Consider the following 23,041-nt stretch of genomic DNA (forward strand, 5'->3'; position numbering starts at 1 on the left):
AATTTCATGGCAATCTCCAAAATCAGTTTTCTCTGAATGTTAGTTTTTCAGAAATATGAACTAGAGAGCACTATTGCATGCAAGTTCTGCCTATAAGGTTCCTTAAAGTATTTGATCGTACTGCAAGTTTCTTACCTTTTTAATCTGCACATAACTAGCAATATAATGATACACAAAGTATATGCATATTCCAGTAATAAAACAGGATTTAAATTTGTATGTATCTCCCTTAACAATCCAATTACAACTATAAAAGTTGAGAAACATTTATAACTTGTAAGCTATCATTTTTCCTATTTTTCCTATTCAACAGTTTTTCACTTTTTTCAATACAATCCTTCTGAAATGACATAAAATTAAAAATGTAGAATGGATAAACTAACTTATATAAATATATATTTTATAACAAACTGAAACAATTTCAGAAAAAGTATAATTTGAAGGACTACCTGCCAAATTTCAGAAAAAGTATAATTTGAAGGACTACCTGCCAAATTTTGAGCAATAGAGTCAGTTCCTAAATAAAACTTGCAGCATTCCTGTACCTGTATAGTTGAATCATCGGAGCTTGAAATAAGAGTTTTCCCATCAGAAGTAAATTGGCAGTGCTGTACAGCTTTCCTGTGTCCAAATCTGGATTTTAAAACACTCCTATCTGATACATTTAAAACCTGTTGAAATGAGATCATCAGGCAATAGCATGTTGTGAAGAATTCAATATGCATCATTGATTGATTGATTGATAAATAAATAAATAAAGGATGGATGGATGGATGTTCACAGATGGTGATGTACTATCAACACCATGTCAATATCTTGCAGGCATATAGATTTTCTCCTGCTTATATTAGTTTAGATTACAAGATTATTAAGATCATAAAATATAAACATTTCACTGGATAATTTTCTATAAAAACAATGTGTCCTCTTCAACAGAAACACCCAATTATTTTGCTCTGATATTAGATGTGTAACCTAGACCCAGTAGGCTAAAAATCAGGAAACTATAAGCTTTAGTTCTGGCCTTAGGCATGAAAGTTGGCTGGGTGACTTTGGGCCAGTCACTTTCTTTCAGCCCACAATGTCAGACTCAGGCAACAAGCCACTCTACCAATTCCTGGCCCAACACATGGATTGACACTTAACTTAATCTAAAACTGAAAAAGAGAAAAACCCAAATCCTGCAGTTATGGACAAATGCTAGGAAGAAAAACTTGATGGGCAAATTATTTTTTTCCTTAAAACCAAAACAAAACAAAAGCCCACCAATTAAATGTGAAATGAACATCAGAAAGATTAGTGTGAGTCTAAGATGAGTGGCTTGAAAAATATATTCTCATTATTACAAACTTGTAATCAGTATTAGGAAAATATATTCAATTGCCCTAAAATTATTAAAACAGATTCTTCTCAAATTCATTCTCTTACAGATTTTGACTTGTATAATGTTTCCAATAATTGGGAAATGAAATGAAATCAAAAGTCACATTCAAAAATTAAATCCTGTTAGTTCACCTTTACAATTCCATTTTCATCTCCATATGCAGCAAACTGTAGGTCTTCACTCAAACAACAGCAGCAAATAGAAGACTTCTGTTCTTCAGTCAAATAGATAGCATCGCCTGTAGACCTGTTAATTAGCTATAATGCAACAAATAACTGGAAATTACTGAGCACCATTTAATGTCTGTCTATTTCTTTGCTTAGAGTATTTTAAACTATTTTTTCCTCAGAGCTGAAAATAAAAATCAGTAACATTATTGTTAACAATATATAGTCATATTCAGATAGATTTCATATTAAGTGGTAAATGTGTAGGACTAACACATCTTCGCTATTGCTTTGATAGTGATGCCTAAACATATTTTGTAAGTCTCATTTTTCTGACAACTATGCAGAAACATGCTACCAAACACACACTTATTTAACTTTAAAATAGATTTTTTATGTCAAAAAGAGCATCTAATGATATTTTCAAGAAATTCTTTAAGCATTCAATGCTTTGTGAAAATGAACACCGCCATAGCAGAACTACGCCCTTTTCTGGTTCCTGCTTTCTGTTTCCATAGCAATATAATATTTAAACTGAAAAAATGAACAGGAAAAAGCTTTACATTATCCTTATTTATAAATAATTTTAGAAAAGGACAAACTTTGCAAAGATTTAACCAGTTCTGCAATTTTATAACCCCAATAAAGGGCTAATGAACCCCAAAAAGTTATTTTTATTTAAATAAATCTTTTATACAGGTTCTCTTGCTGCATAGTCTCTAATCTATAGAATTTTTAGAATGGGATGTGTCACAATCCACCAGTAGAGGGAGACATAGCACACATACATCTCATATATGAAATGAATTGATAACATCACCAAAAGTGGCTGAAACAGCTATTACACTGATACCAGCCATCTCTTTCTTTGGATCACCATTACAGGCACAAAAATACAGGTTCCTTCAGAATACTGCTATAATACTAAAATTGGAAATTATCACCCATCTGATATTGGAAGTGCATCAGAATGATAGCATAAAATTTAGAAAGCAAGCAAGCCAGCCTATATCCTTATTACAATAAAAGTTAAGGGTCTGTTTATTTATTTATTGTATACATTTTCACCAGACGTGCTAATAAACCCTCTCTATGTAGATACATCAGTTTTACATTTATAATAACCCATATTTAATAAGTTAATAATGTATTAAAAGTTATTAAATCATATATACTATTAAATGCTGTATGTCACTTTTTACATAACCAATTAGACTTCAAAAATGTTTTGGAATAGTGTTTTAGACTTTCCATGAGCACAGCACTTCTTGCTTATTAAAACAGCACAACTATTGTCACAGTCATATTACTGCATATGAAGTAAGTAAATAAATACATGAAATTAATATAAAAAAATTGAAAATACTTTGAGCAAAGATGGTTACAGATCCTATCAATAGTTTATATGGTGAGATATAGCAAACCAAATTTGAGCTAAGTAATATCTTCCTGTAAATATAAAAAATAATGTTTTAACATTTTACTATTATGTCAAAGGTATTGGGAAAAGGGTAAAATATCTGGTTAAATCTTGGCAAATCTTTAAAAGAAAAAAAATGTTTCGACTAAAGCTAACCACTAAAGCTAATAAAGATAAAGAAGGTAACTGTGGAGGTTCTCTGAAGATCTACAGTTTTACTTTCTCAAATTTTACTCAAAGCTATATTTAATAACCTTGAGGATTTATCACATGAAGTGTCAATATTTTTTTGGTTACGAAACAGCAAGAGACAATTAGGAAGTCTCTTGCTGTTTAGGTAGTCAAAAATACACAGGCAGGTTTTGCTTAATTCATACAAGAAAACTTAAATTCTATTCTGAATAGAGAGCATCAAGGTGCAGTGATATCACTGGATGTTAAAAAGCCTTTGACAATTTTTTTTAACTATTTGTTTCAAATGCCCACTTTATGCCTTTACTCAATATTACATGTTATTTCATATATCTTTAAAAGTTATAAACTAATATTATATGCAAATAGTATTGCATTATTTATGTCTATACTTAATGCTTTCATTCCAGCTTTGGAAAAACAGCGGGATATTCAATTAACAGGTCCAAATCAGAAGTGATGTCAGTAGTTAAAAATCCCTTCATTAATTCAATAAGCAGTTCTCAATTTTATGTATGGAATGAGCATATTGGGGTATGTAGATTAAGCATATTGGAGTTCTAACATCTTCTAATGTATCATAGGTAATTATTTTAGGTATTAATATTATAGGAGTTCTCTTCAGGTTTTGATAGATTTAAATCTTAAATTTTGATAGATTTAAACCATGTTTAAAAGTTACCCTTTCGGGCAAGATTAATACTTTTAAGAACATATTTCCAAAATCAGTGATTCTCAAATTTTTAATCTCAGAACCCCTTTATGTTGTTAAAAAAGACCGAGTTCCCCCAAGACTTTGCTTTAAGTGGGATACATCTAGAAATGTAGAAATTACAAATCATATATTTTAAAATATTTATTTAGTTGAATTAGAAGACTCTCTGAAATGGCCTCAGGCACTCTGAGGAATCCCCAGGCCAGATTTTGAGAACCGATATCCTATACCATGGGTCGCTAACCCCTGGGCCATGGCCCACAACCAGGCCATGGCCAATTTGGAAACAGGCCACTTGAGCAACGGGCTGGTGTGCACATAGCTCGACTTGCGCATGTGCATGCGCACATGCAGCTCAACTTGTTGCAAGTTGAACTCTGAACACATGAATGTGTGCACCGGCCCCGCCATTCAAGGAAGTTGAGTATACAATTACATATTTAATGTGGGAACTGAATGCAAATATCAAAAGATCATCTTTGCATGAGACTGTGTCCATGTGGTGGTGGAATAATTAAGCATTGTTTTAAATTGTCCACTTTTAAATTACTGGTGACACTCACCAGTAATTCTTATCTACATTACTAAACAACCTGGTTGTTGGGACTTGTTTTATCTTCAGGTACTATCAGATCATATCAGATTTTACTTCTCTGACCACAGCTAAGTACTGTTCCATAGTTTGTATGCCATAGTACAGTGATGGTAAACCTTTTCGGCACCGAGTGCCCAAACCGGAACGCACGTGCATGTGTGTGCCCATGTCAGAGTGCTGGAAACCCGAATACCAGCTAGCTGCTACACGCATGTCTGATTTTTGGACATTTTGGGGTGTTTTTATACTAATTCATTGTGATTTTCTTGTTTTATTTGCTGATCTATGATCAAATTAAAAAACAAAAAGATTGATTTAGTGTAGAGTTGCTATATATGGCTTAGATGGTTGGTAATTCTGAAAGGATGTCCTCCTAACCTGTCGAAATCCAGTTGACCTGCCAAAATCCAGTAGATTTCTACAAAGTAGAGAGGATTTAGTATATTCTATATATCTCTGCAACCATATAATAGTTGTCAGGGGTTTTGCAACCAAGATATGGTAGTCCTAATCATTTATGACTATGCTTAAGCAGTGCCAAACCTGCTAAGAGTTTTCAATATAAATGAAGTATCTAAACAATATTTACCTGCAAATGCTTCAGACTAGCTATTGCCAGGATGTTGATGTTATTATCTTGAAATGAAACATCTATTTCACGATTTAACACAATAGCAGAGGACTTGCATACTTTATTTGTTTCCCATATCTGTTGGAGAGAAAATGATTAGAAACTATGTCATCCAAGCGGTAAAAGTTTGAGCATAAATTAAACTGTAAAATTTAGGACTATAATTATTCAATTAAAAAAAACCAGTTTCTTTTATTTCCATTTATAAAATTATTTAATGAATAATTTATCTGTGTGTCCCAAAGATGCTTTCTTTCAAAAGAAAACTGGAGTTTCTTGTTTTGTTTGAAAATGTTTCGCTTCTCATCCAGGAAGTTTCTTCAGTTCTGATTGAATGGTGGAGAATGGAAGAAGTTATATAACAGGGAAAATGTAAATCCTTCCATTTTCCACCATTCAGTCAGAACTGAGCAAGCTTCTTGGATGAGAAGTGAAATGTCTTCAAGCAAAACAAGAAAGTCTAGTTGCCTTTGAAAGAAAGCACCTTTGCGACAATCATGACCTGGACGACTGAGAATCTCCATAAAAAAATTATCTGCGTATTTTGTGAAATCACATATTAATCAAAGTCTAGTTCTTTTATCCAATTCAAAAAAGCAGGCTTTGTTCCAGGTTCCATCATTTGTCTTAACAGAACAGTTAAAATGAGGCCTTCTTCATATTAGCTTCCATACTATGGAGTTTTTCATCAAAAGGTACTCATTAGATTTTCATTCTAGCAGAGATGTTGGACATTTCCACTTGCTGATTGTGCAGTATTGTTACTACTACTTTATTTGTTTAGATGCACTGTATTTTTCAGAGTATAAGACACACCGGAATATAAGACGCACCAAGGTTTTGAAGAGGCAATTTTTTTTAAAAAAGTAGGTAGGTAGATAGAGGAATAGAGAGGGAGAGAAAGAGAGAGAACTACAGTAGGTAGGTAGGGAGAGAGAGAGAGAGTAGGTAGGTAGGTAAAGGGATTTGTGATATACACAAATATAACAAAAGGCAACAGTAAAAATATTGGGTTTCTGTCGTGATGGACTCTTGTGACGAGCCGATTGACAGATGTTGGAAGCAGTTAGCTTCCTCCCATAATTGGGGCTTACCAGGGGTTGTGACACTAATATATACCTTCTTCCCTGGCTTCAGCTGATAAGGAGGAGACCTGTGGCTTGATGGCTAAGACGTTTGCCTAAGATGCAATACAGCACAGGTTCGAATCCCAGTAAGGGTGTGGCTAGCTGATGAGAGCTAAATAGCTTGAAATAGATCTATACTAGTCTCCCTTTATTTATTTATCAGCACAAATAAAAACACAAATATAACAAAAGGCAACAGTAAAAATATTGGGTTTCTGTCGTGATGGACTCTTGTGACGAGCCGATTGACAGATGTTGGAAGCAGTTAGCTTCCTCCCATAATTGGGGCTTACCAGGGGTTGTGACACTAATATATACCTTCTTCCCTGGCTTCAGCTGATAAGGAGGAGACCTGTGGCTTGATGGCTAAGACGTTTGCCTAAGATGCAATACAGCACAGGTTCGAATCCCAGTAAGGGTGTGGCTAGCTGATGAGAGCTAAATAGCTTGAAATAGATCTATACTAGTCTCCCTTTATTTATTTATCAGCACAAATAAAAACACAAATATAACAAAAGGCAACAGTAAAAATATTGGGTTTCTGTCGTGATGGACTCTTGTGACGAGCCGATTGACAGATGTTGGAAGCAGTTAGCTTCCTCCCATAATTGGGGCTTACCAGGGGTTGTGACACTAATATATACCTTCTTCCCTGGCTTCAGCTGATAAGGAGGAGACCTGTGGCTTGATGGCTAAGACGTTTGCCTAAGATGCAATACAGCACAGGTTCGAATCCCAGTAAGGGTGTGGTTAGCTGATGAGAGCTAAATAGCTTGAAATAGATCTATACTAGTCTCCCTTTATTTATTTATCAGCACAAATAAAAACACAAATATAACAAAAGGCAACAGTAAAAATATTGGGTTTCTGTCGTGATGGACTCTTGTGACGAGCCGATTGACAGATGTTGGAAACAGTTAGCTTCCTCCCATAATTGGGGCTTACCAGGGGTTGTGACACTAATATATATATATATATATATATATATATACAGAGAGAGAGAGAGAGAGAGAGAGAGAGAGAGAGAGAGAGAGAGAGAGAGAGAGAGAGAGAGAGAGAGAGAGAAATACAGTAGGTAGGTAGGGAGAGAGTGTGTAGGTAGGTAGAGGGATAGAGAGAAAGAAATAGAGAGAGAGGGAGAGAAATAGAGTAGATAGGGAGGGAGGGAGAGAGTTAGTAGGTAGGTTGAAATCTATGAATTATATAAATATACAGATGTATATTTCATATGTAAAGTATTTTTCCACAGCACTGAAAACAATGGATAAAATAAGGATACAATGCAACCAATTCAAATATGCTAAAAACATCTTTTTGCACAAAAATCCTTATTTGACCTATTATAAAATCAGTGCATATATCCTAAACTTCTACTGCTAGAAAATATAATATTAGATAACTATTTTGCTCTCTGTTAAAAATGTCCAGCAAAGAACTGAGGGAAAAACTTACCCTTATTGTTTGGTCATCAGAAGACGTGACAAAAAAAGACCCATCAAGAGAAAAATTCACAGAATGTACCCAACTCATATGTCCTAGGCACTCGGCTATTTTTGAAATGGATTCAATGTTCCATATCTAAAAGATATTTTTTTAAAAACCTTTTAATATAAGAACATAACTCCAGTAAATCATATCAAATAGTGACAAATCATTTCCTCCCAGTCTATCAATACGCACTGAAAGATTTGCAAAAGTCATAATCACTGTTGTTTCCTGGTAATTGGTATTTTATTTAGAATCAGAGCTTTCATCCATCAATGGGCCAGTATTTGCAGAATTTTTGTTAATAAACATTATAATTAAAAATAGCTCACATTCAAACTGCTTCTTTTTATAATGTTAGGCTGTCACCAGCAACTACAAAATTACAAAAAAATGCACAATACAGATGTATAGAATTAAAATGAGTCCTTGTCTAAAAGTATATGTAATTGAAGATTAGATTTTAATTGCTTAATTCTTCTCTATTTCAAGAACTCTTTGCTATTATTTTAAGGTAGATAAGGTAAGTTGAACCATCATAGACATTAAACAATAGATATGCATTAAAAGTATAACATAGAAAAATAAAAATAAATAAAAATTAAATAGGATACAAACAATTACAAACTGTTAATTTGCTTTTTTGAATTTCCAAGCAAAATGGTTTATCAAAGTGTCATATGGATCTTAGAGTTTCACCACTATTTTTGTGACATATTCTCCATGAATTTTAATTTCAAATACTAAATCCAAAATTATAGATATGTACATTATTGATTTAACCTCTTATAACTGTTGTATAAGAGTTTTGTTTCAATTTTACTGAAAAAAAACCCCAGTAATGATTATTTGCAAGGATTAAAAACATTATTCTGAGTGTTAGTATACTGCATGGATCTGCTAGCTAGTGGGATTTAAGCAACAGGATGATAGTTCATAATATAATCTTGGAGTCTCAATTTTACAGAAAGTTACTCTTATTACTTTTGTTTTTAGCCATCAAGAAACTTTTAGCTTTTAGCAAAAGCAAAAATTAATTTTCAGCAAAATCTGAATTAGTTCAAATTGGCAAGATGATCCTAAATCCATACAAAAGTTCAAATCTTTACATTTATAAATCCTTGATGCTTCTTTGTTCAGGATTATTTTCAATTGTACTCCTATGATCAAATATATATTTTTACTGGGATGTTTTCAAATATGCTTGGAGTTGCAACTGGATTCTTCTGCTTTGAAAAATTAACCATGCAACCATATGCACACAGGAACAGCTTGGAATAGCTTCCCAACAGCTGTGGTGAACCTTGCAAATGATGTGGCTATTTAAATTATATGAAAAAAATCTGTTCAGTATGCCTTCAAAAATGCTACTTTTCCCAATTATACTATCTACACTGAGCAGTGACTCATTCCTATTGTGAACTAATACATTATAGCAACAAGAAACTCGAGGATGGAAATAATATATTTACTTACTTCAACAGAACAATGTGATAAAGCAACTGCTACTATTTGACTATTGGGACAGAAGTCACAGTACTGGATTGTGTTGTGGTGGCTCAAAAGAGCCTCTGCCAATAATTCCTTGGTTTTAACATCCACAAGCTGCAAACACAATAAATATTTAAGACATTTATTTCCCATGTTATTTGGAAAGTTACAGTTATTGTTATATAAAGTTGCAGATGTGATATTTATGCATGCAAGCATGTATGTGTGTATGTAACCTTCATAATAAAAAATGATAGATTTTTACCTTATAACTATAATATTCAAGAAGGTCTCCCAACAAAATATCTATCATCTATCCATCCATCTCTGAGCATGCATGCAACATTAGTGATTTATTAATGTAAATATCTTAGTTGATTCATTAAAAAAAAACACATGTAACTGACTTCTTTGTGGTTTTCAATATCATTGAGTGTGGTATCAAGAACTGGGGATGGGGAGAACAGTTTGTGTTGTTTTATCTCCTTCCTCTGGGACCAATCCCAATCGATCTTACCAGGGAGTGAGAGGTCCACTTGGCAGCCCCTGCTTTGTGAGATGCCACAGGTTTTGATGCTGTCTCTATTCCTTTATAAGATCTACATAAAGCCACTAGATAAGACCATTCATCACCATGGGATGATACCTAGATGTACATCTCTGTTTCCTTCTTTCAGTCACTCATGCCCTGGTTATCTCCTATACGGATCAAGGCTACCCTTGAATAGTATTCAGAAGCTGCATCTGGTGCAACTGCTGCATGAGCAGTTTTGGGCATCCCCAGGGTTGCATATGTAACACATCTGACACTTCAGCAAGTCTCCAGTACCTATCCTGCCCCAGGCCTAATAACATAACCAAGACTTGAGGACCTTTAGGAATATCAAAAGGGATGTACTTAATCCAACTTCAGGGGGAAGGGTGTTCCATAAGGCAGGGGCCTTAGTAGAGAAAGAATGTTTCCTGTGACCTACCAAATGTAGGTCCCTAGCCAATGGAACCCACAACATGCCTACTCTGCCATATCTGATGGGTTGATACAACCAGGGAGAGGTGGCCTCTCAGAAACCCTGGTCCCATGGCATTAAAACTAGCACCTTAAATTGGACCCAGAAGCAAACTGGCAGCCAATGCAGCTTGAAAAACAGACATATAATATGTATTGTTCAAGCAGAGAACATAACTGCCTGTGCTGCTGCTTTCTGTACCAGGAGAAACTTCAGGGGCAGAGGACTTAAGGATTCAAATATAAAATATTTCAAATGCTATTTATTCTACAAAATCATAAATATTTCTAAGCTTCAGGAAATGTGTGTTTCTACGTCATCTGGACAAATGTTAATGTAACGTGTTTATCTTCTAAAAAAAGAGGGAAAGGAAAATATTCAAACAGCCAATGCTATATGATACGAAAGATCTGATTATAATATCAAACATGGTCTCTGAGCCTGGATGGAGGCCTAGAGTATGAGCTACACTGTGCATTATTTTGTGTTATTTTAGACAAAATAAGTGTTAGGTCACAAAAAGGTATAGAATTGTTCAGATTCAGTTTGGTGTCACATATACTATAGCTGGAGGATTCTCTCACAAAACAAGCTCTGCCGTCCTAAAAGTCTAAGGGGAACAGAAACCTTGGTCTCTCAGGCAAGTCCTCCTGCTATATGCTGATAGTGTTCTTGAAGTTGTCTTGGCTATTTAAGGGATTCCCTTTTTAACAAGCTAATTTTGTACTCTGCTTCTTAGTATTTACGTACTAAGTTTATATGCCACCCATCTCTCCAAGAAGTGACTTTAGGCATCATTCCTGAATTAACATACAGTATAATATGGCACAACATTGTCCTCCTTTCACTTTTTCTACCATATAATTTAAAACAAGTAATACTGATTTCTAAAGTCGTACAATTATCTGAACTGATACAACACAGCAGTTTTTTCTACCTTAAAAACATTAATTTGTGAACACTGGTATCTCAAAAGAAGTTTAAAAACAAAATGAAAATATATTACCAATATATTATTAAATACTTACAAAAAGTTTATTTTTAGCTGCTACTACTATTTTTGTACCATTAGATGACCAGGAACAACATTTCACTAACACTTCCACTTCATCATGGTTTCCATCCCCATTTTTGAAGAAGTCTCCTATGTTAATAGTTTTCAGTTCATTTGCTGACTTCACATTCCAAAGCTTTAAAAAAAGTTTTCTGATTAGTATTACTGTTTGTCAGAAAATAGCAACATATTCAAATCAAGCAGCTAAGTTGATATAAAATTTCTTATTCATTCAGACTGATTTATTCCTAATATTGCTAAGTAAGAACCATTTAAAAAATACCTTTTGCTGGACAACTGTTATGAGTGGACATGAATAATTTTATGTTTAACCAGTACAGGAAATATATTTATTTTATAGTCCACTTATTCAGTATAATATCCAATATATAAGTTTTCTCATAAAATAGTTTTTAAAAGCAATATAAAAGCATATAGCCATTAAAATTATTTATATAATGGATCTATTCTGTTTAGACTCCGACAAAAAAATCAATTCATATCAATCTGCATAAACTAAACATTTTCCATTTTGTTTCTCTAATGATTTTAATATACAAGTTATTATATTCATAAAGTCCAAACTCTGATTGTATCAATGTTAATGAAATCCATTTAATAAATTTCCAATATTGAACTATAACTTATCTTGTTACTGTTAATAAAAACGCATGCTTTTTTATTACCAGTATATACTATATTTAGTCTATACTAAATATATTTTGGAATCCCAGTCGCTGGATTTAGTTGATATATTATTTTGTTGTAAAATCTATCTCTATAAAGAGTTCAAACTCAAATTATATGCCTATTAGAAATCGAAGACTGTTTGATAGTTTCTTTTTTTCCTACAAAAAATCAAACTCTGTCATTACAAAATGGAGTTTGAGTCACTGGTAAGTTATACTTCCCACGCTTACAAAGGCTGTGAAAGGGTGGTTACAGTCTGTGAAGGACTTCCGGATGTACTAAAAAGTCAAAACTGCCCCCTCCCAGCCATCATTTGATCATGATCTGATCTGGGTGACAGAAGTGGGTTGCCAATTTCTTTACTACTGTTTTGGGCGTGTTCGCAATGCTTCCGCTGCCGCTACTATTGATTTGGCCAATCCAGGCTGAACCGGAAGCAACCCATCTCTGCTGGGTGATCAAGATTTGGGTGCCTGGCAAACTGTTTGCGCTTACAACTGATTGCCAAGCACCCTGTGATCACATGTTCACCATAATCTTTTCTGTCAGCTTCCCCAGAAAGTCAATGGGAAGCTGGCAGGAGAGATTCCAAGTTGTTGCTACCTATAGAAGGGTTTCCCTTTCCCTCAGTGAACATTGGCACTGGCTGGCTGCAGTGTGCAGTTGAGGCAGCATTTCTCAGTGGCAATGATGGTGCTGGGACTGAAGTAGAGGCTTGGGAGTGATAGCAACAGGCTGTGACAGCTGAAGATATTGGGCCTCTACATCAGGCCCAGCACCGGCACTGCCATCAATGAGTGTCATAGGGCATAGATTAGCAGGGAATAGATGGGAGGGGGGAAGTTGCAACATCTCTGCAGTCAAAAGTGCTGCTGGGCCTGTTGGGACAGTTGAGATTTCTGGGAGCAGTTGAAGCTTTGCACCACACTGCAACATCCTTCCCAACTCACATATAGCCAGCACCAAACATCCGTAGGCCTTCCCCAGTTTCTTACAGCACTCCATGCTCTTTACCTGGGACTCCCTTTGCTTGACTCACAATTCTGCTAATAGCAGAAGCAGGGAATGCGGTGACTGAAGTCACTAATGCACTCATGTGATACCTTGCTTTGTGACATGACTTAATGACTGAAATTCCAGTCTCAGTTGTTGCCAAAAGTCAAGGACTACCTCTATAGCAATTTGAACTTGTGGATTCTTTATATGACTGCATACAGTGCATTTAGGAACTACCCAGAGAGATATAGGAAGGAATCAATATGATCTACTGTGTTTCCCTGAAATTACGACATGTCCTGATAATAAGACCATGCCATATTTTTCCTGTGGGCAAAAATATACGCCCTCCCCCAATGATAATCCCCCTGGACAACCCCCCCTCCAGCCATGCAGAGCGCCATTCACCAACCTAGTGATATCCCGAAGGTGCAAAGCCGCAGAAGCTGGGGGAGGGGGGGCAAAGGCGCTCACATTGCTTGATGCCTTTGGGATACCACTAGGTTGGTGGGTGGCGCTGTGCCCAGATGGAGCGGGGGATTGCTGGGCAGCTGCTCCCATGAGCAGCTGCCTGGCAACGCCCCTTTCCAGCCGGGCAGAGCACCACTCACCGACCTAGCGGTATCCCAAAGGCACTAAGTCGCGTGGTGCTCTGTCCGGCTGGAAAGAGAGGTTGCGCAAGCACTTGTTCTGCTCCAGCTTGCGTGCCTCCCAGCCTCACCATGCTCAGCTCTCCCTGCAGGGCTGGGCAGGGTGGCGGCGGCAGCGCTGTGGCTCTGCTGTCGCCATGCTCCTAGCATAACCGGCTTCCAAACTCCGGAGATCCGCTGCTGAGTCTTCTGGCAGCGGCTGCTCTGGGACTATGCTCTATGGATGTGAGCTGGCTGTTGGAAGACAGCAGCGGTGGCAGCGGGACCACGGCAGTGGCGGCACCCTGGCCCAGCCCTGCAGGGAGAGCTGGGCATGGTGAGGCTGGGAGGCATGTGAGCTGGAGGCAGAACAAGTACTCATGCAACCTCTCTTTCCAGGCGGGCAGAGCGCCATGCGGCTTAGTGCCTTTGGGATATTACTGGGTCGGTGAGTGGCGTTCTGCCTGGCAAGAAAGGAGCTTTGCCAGGCGGCTGCTCATGAGCGTGGTCACCTCATGGCGGCTTTGTTGTGCTGCTGCAACAGCACAACACAGCCGTTTGCCCCTGAGGCTGTACCCGGCTCTTCGGGCGCCCGCTTGCAAGAGAGAGGCCACCTGGCAACCCCAAACCAGTAAGTCCCCCACCCGATAAGTCCCAAGCAAAATTTTGTGGGTGTCAAAAGACCCTGTCCTATTTTCGGGAAAACACGGTATAATGTTGGAGAATATATGTTTTATTTGAAAAATGAAATGAAATCCAACTGTTGCATTCTATAGACATATACAACAATACAATGGCCAAACCATGTGCAAGAGACAACTGTGTTTTAACTTCAAACTTTAACTTTTAATTCCAATTTCTAAAACAATAGGTTTTAATAAATTATGTTGAAATTTTGCTTCTTGTTCACATCCAAGTGTTCTGGAATTTCATCTAAACAATTTATATACATACACATTAAAATGTAAAGGTAACATGCATTATACATGAAACATGCTCCAACAATAATTTAGAAGAAAACACATATGAGAGTATTTCAAATTAGGGAAGTGACAATAAGGAAAGTATAGAAATGCTTTTCTCAAATATTTCCTACTTCAATCTGGGTATAGTACTAATTCAATACATGGCAGAGCTGAAGCAACAAAGGAAGTCATCTGATGCTGTGCAGGTTCTCTTGATCAAATGTCACTTATTTCCCCTAAATAGCTTTACTAACCAATTAGCCATTTTTTTAAAAAAGAAAAGAAATTTACAACTAGCAGTCAGACATTTTGTGACAATTTTGTGACTTTTTTTCACTAGGTACTTGCATATTGTAGAAAGGAATGTAGAAAGCCTCGCTTCAGTGAACTCTACTTAATATTCATTTTTTTGGAATTTGCAGCAGTACAGTGGGGAAGGAAGGAAGGGATGTAACACAATTATTGTTTGCAGGGTACAAAATACTGAATCAAAATATGCTACCTACAATAATTCAGTCTCAATACATACCTTTAAAGTTCCATCAGCTGAACAACTAGCCAAGTATTCATCATCTGGTGAAAATCTGCAATGGGTTACAGGTCCTTCATGACCAAACAGTGTATTGCGACAATACTTACTGTTCAGGTCCCAGAGCTGTATTTAGGAATAGGAAAAAGAAACCAAGAAGAAATGAATGAGTGTATGAAAATTAGTTGAGAAGTATTTTGCAATATTCATATCTTTTATGTAGCAATTAAAATAAATTTGCAATTTGCCATTTTTATTAGGAACCCCCACACTGTTGTTGTCAAACTTTATTTATTATATTCTATAAACAGCTACAGAAACATAAAAATATGGGAAAATGGAAGGTTATTTGCTACGCTGTCAGTGTGCTTCAAAGGATAATTCTAATCCATTTGTGCAGTTCAGCATTACCTAAATGGCCTCCAGTGGCTAAAAGTGGGAACAACAAAGTAACAAATCAATGCATTTCAGGAGGCTTCCAAAAATTCTCTACTATAAAATATCCAGAAGCATCATTATAATTGTAGCTACCTCAAAATATCAATGATTTCATTTACTACTTACTTTGATATAAGTATCATTTGAACATGTTGCTAATAAATGATGACTAAAATGGCAGAAGTTGACCTGCTCTGTATGTTCTTGGAATTCACACACAAGTTCACCTGTTCTTGAGTTCCAGACCTAAAATGTTATATACAATAATTCAAACATTGAAAAAGATATTTATCAAGTATGTATCAATTTCTAATCTAAATACTAGGAAAAGCTGAAATATGTTCAATTTCTTCTATGTACATAAATATTCCTTAAATTGTAGCAAGTAGTAATTGGCTGAAATATTAAATTTGAACTTGCAAATGTAAACTATATATAATAAGAATTCAAATTCCAATTTTATTTGTCTAAACTACCTCATAGGTTAACGAAAAGATATTTTCTAGAGTGGGAGATCCTTCAGACAATTACTCATGCCCTCATCGTATCTTGACTGGATTACTGCAAGGTACCCTACATGAGACTGCCCAAAATACCATTTGGAAGCTACTGTTGGTCCAGAATGCAGTAAGGTGGGCAGTAGTAGGCACATCACTTTGCACCCATGTGTCATCTCTGCTTTGTAAGCTATACTGGTTGCCTAGGGCTACAGGTACAAGATTACCATTGGTTATTACCTAAAAAGGCCTACGTGGTATACAACCTGGTTATTTAAGAAACTGTCAATCTTAAGTAACTCCTGCCCTACCAATGAAACCAAGCAGAATGGGCATGATGTAGGCCTCCTCAATCAAACAATGTCATATGTCATGGCCTTGCACATTCTCTACTGTATGATGCCTGTCCACTGCAGTCATAAGGCTCCCTACCTCCAGAGGTTTCAGAAGTAGTTAAAAACATAGGTCAGCTCCCAGCCCTGATACAGGTGGAACTCGAAAAATTAGAATATCGTACAATTAAAATATTACATGCAATCAATAAAACAAGGATTGTACATAGAACAATATCGGACCTCTGAAAAGTATATGCATGCAGATTGTACTCGGTACTTGATTTGGGCCCCTTTTGCAGCAATTACTGCCCCAATGTGGTGTGGCATGGAAGCTATCAGCCTGTGGCACTGCTGAGGTGTTATGGAAGACGAGGATGCTTCAATAGCGGCCTTCAGCTCTTCTGCATTGTTTGGTCTCATGTCTCTCATCTTTTGCTTGACAATGCCCCATAGATTCTCTATGGGGTTCAGGTCAGGCGAGTTTGCTGACCAATCAAGCACAGTAATCCCATGGTCATTGAGCCAGGTTTTGGTGCTTTTGGCAGTGTGGGCAGGTGCCAAGTCCTGCTGGAAAATGAAGTAAACATCCCCTCCTGGACTTTTAGAGCAGGTGGCAGATCCAATTCGGCCATGAGAACAGATAGCCATGGACTTCATCGTAGATTTACCGGACAGCCAAGGGAACAAGGTCATTTGGACGATAATAGATCTGTTCTCCAAGCAGGCTCATTTTGTAGCATGTACCGGCCTTCCATCTGCTAGGAAGCTGGACAAACTGTTCATTACCCATGTGTATACACTCCATGGCATCCCCAAAAGGATAAGTTCAGATGGGAGTACAATTCACTGCCCGGTTCTGGTGCAGATTCGTGACAATGGAGGGGTCTTCACAGGGACTTAGTACAGCCTTCCACCCCGTGACCAATGGTGCTGCGGAGAGAGCAAACGCGATGGTGGAGTGCTACTTAAGATGTTACATCCAGTACCAACAGACCGATTAGGCTGAACTCCTTCCCTTTGCAGAGGCTGCATATAACAATGCAGTGCACAAAAGTATGGGGTTTACCCCATTTCATGTGGCTACAGGGCAGGAGTTTGTCCCAATTCCGGAGTGTCCTTAGGTGCGCCCAGATGATACGACCTCGCAGTAGTGGATAGCCCGGATGCAAAAGGTTTGGAAAGTGGTGAGGGATGTGTTATGTCACTCGTTTGCCACATATAAAAGGAGTGCTGATAAAAGGCGGAAGGCACAAGGACATTTCCACGTAGGCCAGAGGGTATACCTCTCCACTAAATATCTCAGGCTACCGTTGCCATGTAAGAAACTCAGGCCCAAATTTATTGGGCCTTTCCCAATCATGCGAGTTATTAACCCGGTCACAGTGCAGCTAAGACTCCCACCTCTACTGGGAAAAACACATCTAGTCTTCCACTGCAGCCTGCTCTGATCAGTTCAGGCATCTGATATCACAGAAGACCCGCTAAAGCTACCAACCCTGGTTACTGTAGATGGGGAACAGCACTATGTAGTGCAAGATATACTAGATACCAGGCGGCACAGGGGACGGTTACAATACCTTTTGTTATGAAAAGGTTATCCCGTCAGAGGCATCATGGGTTCATAGCAAGGACTGCAGGGAACCCCACCTGATAGCGAGATTCCACTGCAGACATACCACAAAACCAGGGGGAAGGGGTCCTTCGACTCCTAACTGACTGTAATTTATAACTCCCCAAATGCTGTCTCTGTAGTAGGGGGCCACATGTCAGCTCCAGCCAGCCCAGAGGCCTGGAGCTGCCATTCAGGGGAGAATCTGGGTCAGCTGCCAAGACTCACTAGGCTTCACTCCTACACAAACAGCTGAGTAAATCTACAAAGCTGACTGACTGATAACTGACTGAGAACAATCCACGATTAATTGCCAGGTGATGTTTGTTTTGGGTTACGAGGGGATGGGTGTGCACACGCGCGAAGTGCAGGTTATCCTAATTACTAAGTAATTATAAAAGGTGGTGGGGAGCACTAGGTGGTAGCTCTGACAATTTATTCATTGCCTTAGTGCTTTGTTGGTCAGTTCGTGCCAAAGGAAGCATACAAACTACATTTCAAACTGTTTCTGTGTTTGGCTGTTTTCATTACCCTTCGGAACCTGACAGGGTCAATGCAAAGTATTTGTTCATTTTTGCTAGTTTGGGATATGTTTAGTTGTTTTACTCTTCGAAACAAATATATTTTTTACGATTCTTTTCTTTGTATTGTACGCTGCTCAGATTACTTTGCTGGGTAATCTCCAAATTGAATAAAAATATGATTAAAAAATGAATGCCAGGCTAGAGTAAGAATTATTCTTAAAACTTAATCACCTTTGGCAATATAGGTGGCACATAGGTGTAATAAGTAAATAAGTAATCATAATGCAACAACGAATCCTGAAGAGACAGCTTCTGTGGTCCATGGAGCATTGTACTTATATTATTAAAGAGGACAAGATTGAAATGTTAGAGCTTTGGTATTTAAGTTAAGACCAAATGTTTTAGAACTTGTTTTAATAAAAAAAATATTGTAAAATATGATTCAAAAGTAATCATTTGAATTTAATGTTGTAGTATGATTTTAGAGAACTCTAAGGGCTGTAAAAATGGACATTTTTTATGTATTATTGAAATTAATTATTTTCTTATTAGCTTCAATTAAAAACTGAAGGTACTCATTTAATTACTCTAATTGGAACCAGCAAATCTATCACTAAGCAAAGCAGTTAAGAGAAACACCATGTTCTGACTAGCTGTAGTCATTAAACAAACTTGAGCTCATTAAGCAACCCATCAGACGACTGTAATTTGCGACCTCCCACTGGCTTTCCCATTGATTTTGCTTGTCAGAAAGTAGGTGGGATGCTGTGACTATTATAAATACACAACAGTTGCCAAGCACCTGAATCATAATCACAGTAACTTAAGGGACGCTGCAACAGTTATAAATATGAACATTAGTCCTAAGTAACTATTTTTAGCACTCATAACTTTGAACAGTCGCTAAATGAAAGATGATTTAGTGAGGCCTACCTGTATTATTAATTCAACTGATATTAATTAAAGTTCAAGAATATGAATGATTTTTCAAAATATGCTTACTTTTACATTTTTATCCATTGAACAAGTGGCTAGAAATCTGCCATCCACTGAAAAAGCACAGCAGAGTACTTCATCATCATGAGCTTTTACTTCTAGGAGCTTTTCTCCACTTTCAGTTTTGAAAACCTGAAAATAGAACAACAAAATATAAGCAAGTAGAAGTGATATAGGAATTTTAAATCTGTATACAAAACTCTGTGTGTGTGTGTGTTACAAACATATATTACTGTACACAGTTGTAATTCTATTTTATTAATTCTCTTGTCTATATAATTGAGTTTTTGTTAGTTCAAAAGGAAAAAAAAAAATGGAAGGAGAGTTTATTAACTTTCAAGCCAACCCCAGCATACTAAATAAGATCAAATATTTGTAGTTCTTATAAGGAGAATATTTGTAGATCAAGGTTGAAATTTGGTGCTCTCAGAGCTTGGTTGTTTTCTTGCAGACATTTCATTACCCAAACTAGGTAACATCATCAGTGTTAGTAAGGAGTGGGGTTTGCTCTCAGTTTATGTTCTAGTTGGGGGAGGGGGTTCTTAGACGTTCTTTGTCAGATTTTGTTCTGTTTACTGTTGGCTTGTTTGGCAGTCCTTTGATTGGGGTATTTTTTACTTGATTGTTAATCTTGGAGTTAATCTATGTTCATTTGGATGCTGGTTGCTGGTGGGAAGGTGTTTTTGGTTTTTTTGTGCACTTTTTGGTTTGTTGACTGTCTTTTTTGTCTATTGAGATTCTCAGTCATCCAAGTCATAGTTGTCCCAAAGGTGCTTTTTCAAAAGGCAACAGGAGTTTGTTTTTCTTTGAAGACATTTTGTCTCATCATCTTGTATGAGAAGTGAAACTTCTTCAAGGAAAAACGAAGTCCAGTTCCCTTTGGAAAAAGCACCTTTGGGGTTTCTTTTGCATAATATGTAGTTTTTGTTTTTGTGTCTATTGATGACTAATTTGAGGGAATCCAGGATTCTAGACAATTAGGGTTTTTGGACTTGGCTTGGTCTAGGATGGTTATAAACCAAAAAGGGAATAAAAAAACCCAAAATACTCCCTACCAGCAATCAGCACCCAGATAAGCATAGATTAACTCCAAGTTTAACATCAGACCAACAATCAAATAAACAATACTCCAATCAAGGAACTGCCAAACAAGCCAACTGTAAGCAGCCCAACCAAAGAACCTCTAAGACCACCCCCACCAACACATGCAGGGCAAGCTACTAGAATAGTAGAGCCAAGGTGGCACAGTGGTTAAATGCAGCACTGCAGGCTGACTGCTAGATCAGCAGTTCAGCGGTTCAAATCTCACCGGCTCAGGGTTGACTCAGCCTTCCATCCTTCCGAGGTGGGTAAAATGAGGACCCAGATTGTTGTTGGGGGCAATATGCTGACTCTGTAAACCGCTTAGAGAGGGCTGAAAGCCCTATGAAGCGGTATATAAAAATCTGCTATTGCTATTGCTATAATATAAAGTGAAAACAAACCCCACCCCTTACTAGCACTGATGATGTTACCTAGTTTGGGTAATGAAACGTCTGGAAGAAAATAACCAAGCTCTGAGAGCATCATGGACCCCTCATAAATGAGAACTGGCACTTTTCGTAACAAATGAATATACACATATTAATAAATCAGTAATTGTGAAAGTTTTGGAAAAACAGAGTGTCTAATATCTACACAAAAAAATATACTAAAGGTAGTCCTCAACTTATAACATTTGATTTAGTGACCCTTCAAAGTTACAACAGCATTGAAAATGACTTATGATCATATTTCACACTTACAACCTTTGAAGCATCCCCATAATCATGTGATCAGACGTTTGGCAACTGATTCATACTTATGACCATTGCTGTGTCCCAAGGTAATGTGATCACCTTTTGCAACCTTTTAACAAGCAAAATCAATGGGGAAGCCAGATTCACTTAAAATTGTGTTAGTAATTTAACAATTGCAGTAATTCACTTAGCAACTGTGGCAAGAAAGGTAGTAAAATAGGGCAAAACTCACTTAACAAATATCCCGCTTAAAAACATAAATTTTGGACTCAATTGTGGTCATACGTTGAGGATTACCTGTAAATCACATGATAGGTAACATTTCAAAAGCAAGGAATACATGAAAACCTAAGCACTGGACAACTGTAACCAACCTGCAAACTTTAGTTACATGTAAGAACCTGCTATCAAGCACACAAGATAAAAAAACACAAGGGGAGTTAAACATATGATACAAATAAAATACGATTGTTTCTCTAGGTTTTTTTAGAGCGTAAAAAATAATACTTCTTTTATTTCAAGCATCTTGAACATGTATCAGTTTAAGTTGGTAGAAAATGGGTAACAGTGCAGTATATCTCTGGAACCAGATGGTATTCTACAACAAAACCACATCAGGGATTACATTTCATTTTAAAAAATCCAAATGGAGGGCTCCTTATGTTACCAATTAAACAAACTGGGTAACTCTTCCATCTTTCCTTCCTTAATGTTCAGAACAATTGATATCAAAAGATTTATCATTGGCAAGCAACCAGAATCAGTCATGAATAACGAAGTCAGTAACTTTATTATCTATCACCTATGTTATAATAATCTCATCAGATTGTCTTCCCCTGCAATGACCAGATACGATTTCATGGAATTTTGGGGAAGTCAAGCTTCTGCCATTTACAGCTGGGCAAGGACTCCAAGCTATGCCCTAATTTGACCCCTTCTTCTAGCCCATCTGGCAGTTTTCATGCAACAAGCCATGCAACATGTGTAAACATCAATTTGAAAATATGATTTTTAAAACATGCATCAATTGATACATAATATATATAATTGATATCTTGTTGTGCTGATACGATAAACTTTTACCTGCAAAGTTTTATCAGCTCCACATGTAGCTATTTGTTGATGGTCTTGGGAAAAACAAGCATGGTAAACGGCATCTGTATGTGAATGTACAACCAAACGGTACGTGTTCTTCACTGATGTTTTATTGCTAGATTATAGAAAAAATAGACATTTGAAACATTAGATATACATTAATATCTTCAATTTATCGAACCATAACAAGCCATGCAACATGTGTAAATGTATTTATGTTCTATAAATAACTACCGTATTTTTCGGAGTATAAAACGCACCCTTTTTCCTCAAAAGAGGCTGAAAATCTGGGTGCGTCTTATACATCGAATACAGCATTTTCTGCCTCCCGCAGCCCCGCCCCCTTCACCAAAGTGGCCATGCATAGCCTTATGAAGGCTTTGAGAGAGCTCCTGGGGGCTGGGAAGGGCAGAAATGAGTGAAAAATGGGCCGTTTTTTGCCCCCCCCAACCCCCCAGGAGCACTCCATAAGGCTATGCATGCAATTTTTTGATGGAAAACGGGTACGTTTTTGAGAAAAACAGGCTGCTTTTTGCTTGTCTTCCCCCCCCCCCGAGCACTTTGCAAGGCCCCCCCCAAGGCTATTCATGCCTTTTATTTGAAAAACAAATGGGCCTGTTTTCGTGAAAAACGGGCCATTTTTGGAAGGTTTGCAGAGTGCAAAAACTTTTCCCCCCCTTTTGGAAAGCTCT

General features: G+C 37.2%; 1 protein-coding gene across 1 annotated transcript in view; it reads right to left on the minus strand.

Moving 5' to 3' along the window:
* The window catches only part of APAF1 (apoptotic peptidase activating factor 1), a 64,427-nt gene that overhangs the window by 12,135 nt on the left and 29,251 nt on the right, over positions 1 to 23,041 (minus strand). The window contains exons 13-22 of the mRNA XM_032221219.1: positions 22,338 to 22,464; positions 19,483 to 19,608; positions 15,642 to 15,761; positions 15,078 to 15,203; positions 11,243 to 11,404; positions 9,193 to 9,321; positions 7,684 to 7,809; positions 5,063 to 5,182; positions 1,516 to 1,641; positions 546 to 671 (exon numbers count right to left, since the gene is read on the minus strand). Coding sequence (XP_032077110.1) covers positions 546 to 671; positions 1,516 to 1,641; positions 5,063 to 5,182; positions 7,684 to 7,809; positions 9,193 to 9,321; positions 11,243 to 11,404; positions 15,078 to 15,203; positions 15,642 to 15,761; positions 19,483 to 19,608; positions 22,338 to 22,464 — 1,288 coding nt within the window. The remainder of the gene's footprint in view (positions 1 to 545; positions 672 to 1,515; positions 1,642 to 5,062; positions 5,183 to 7,683; positions 7,810 to 9,192; positions 9,322 to 11,242; positions 11,405 to 15,077; positions 15,204 to 15,641; positions 15,762 to 19,482; positions 19,609 to 22,337; positions 22,465 to 23,041) is intronic.

This window comes from Thamnophis elegans, chromosome 7 (assembly GCF_009769535.1).
Source record: "Thamnophis elegans isolate rThaEle1 chromosome 7, rThaEle1.pri, whole genome shotgun sequence".
Taxonomy (NCBI): Eukaryota; Metazoa; Chordata; class Lepidosauria; order Squamata; family Colubridae; genus Thamnophis; species Thamnophis elegans.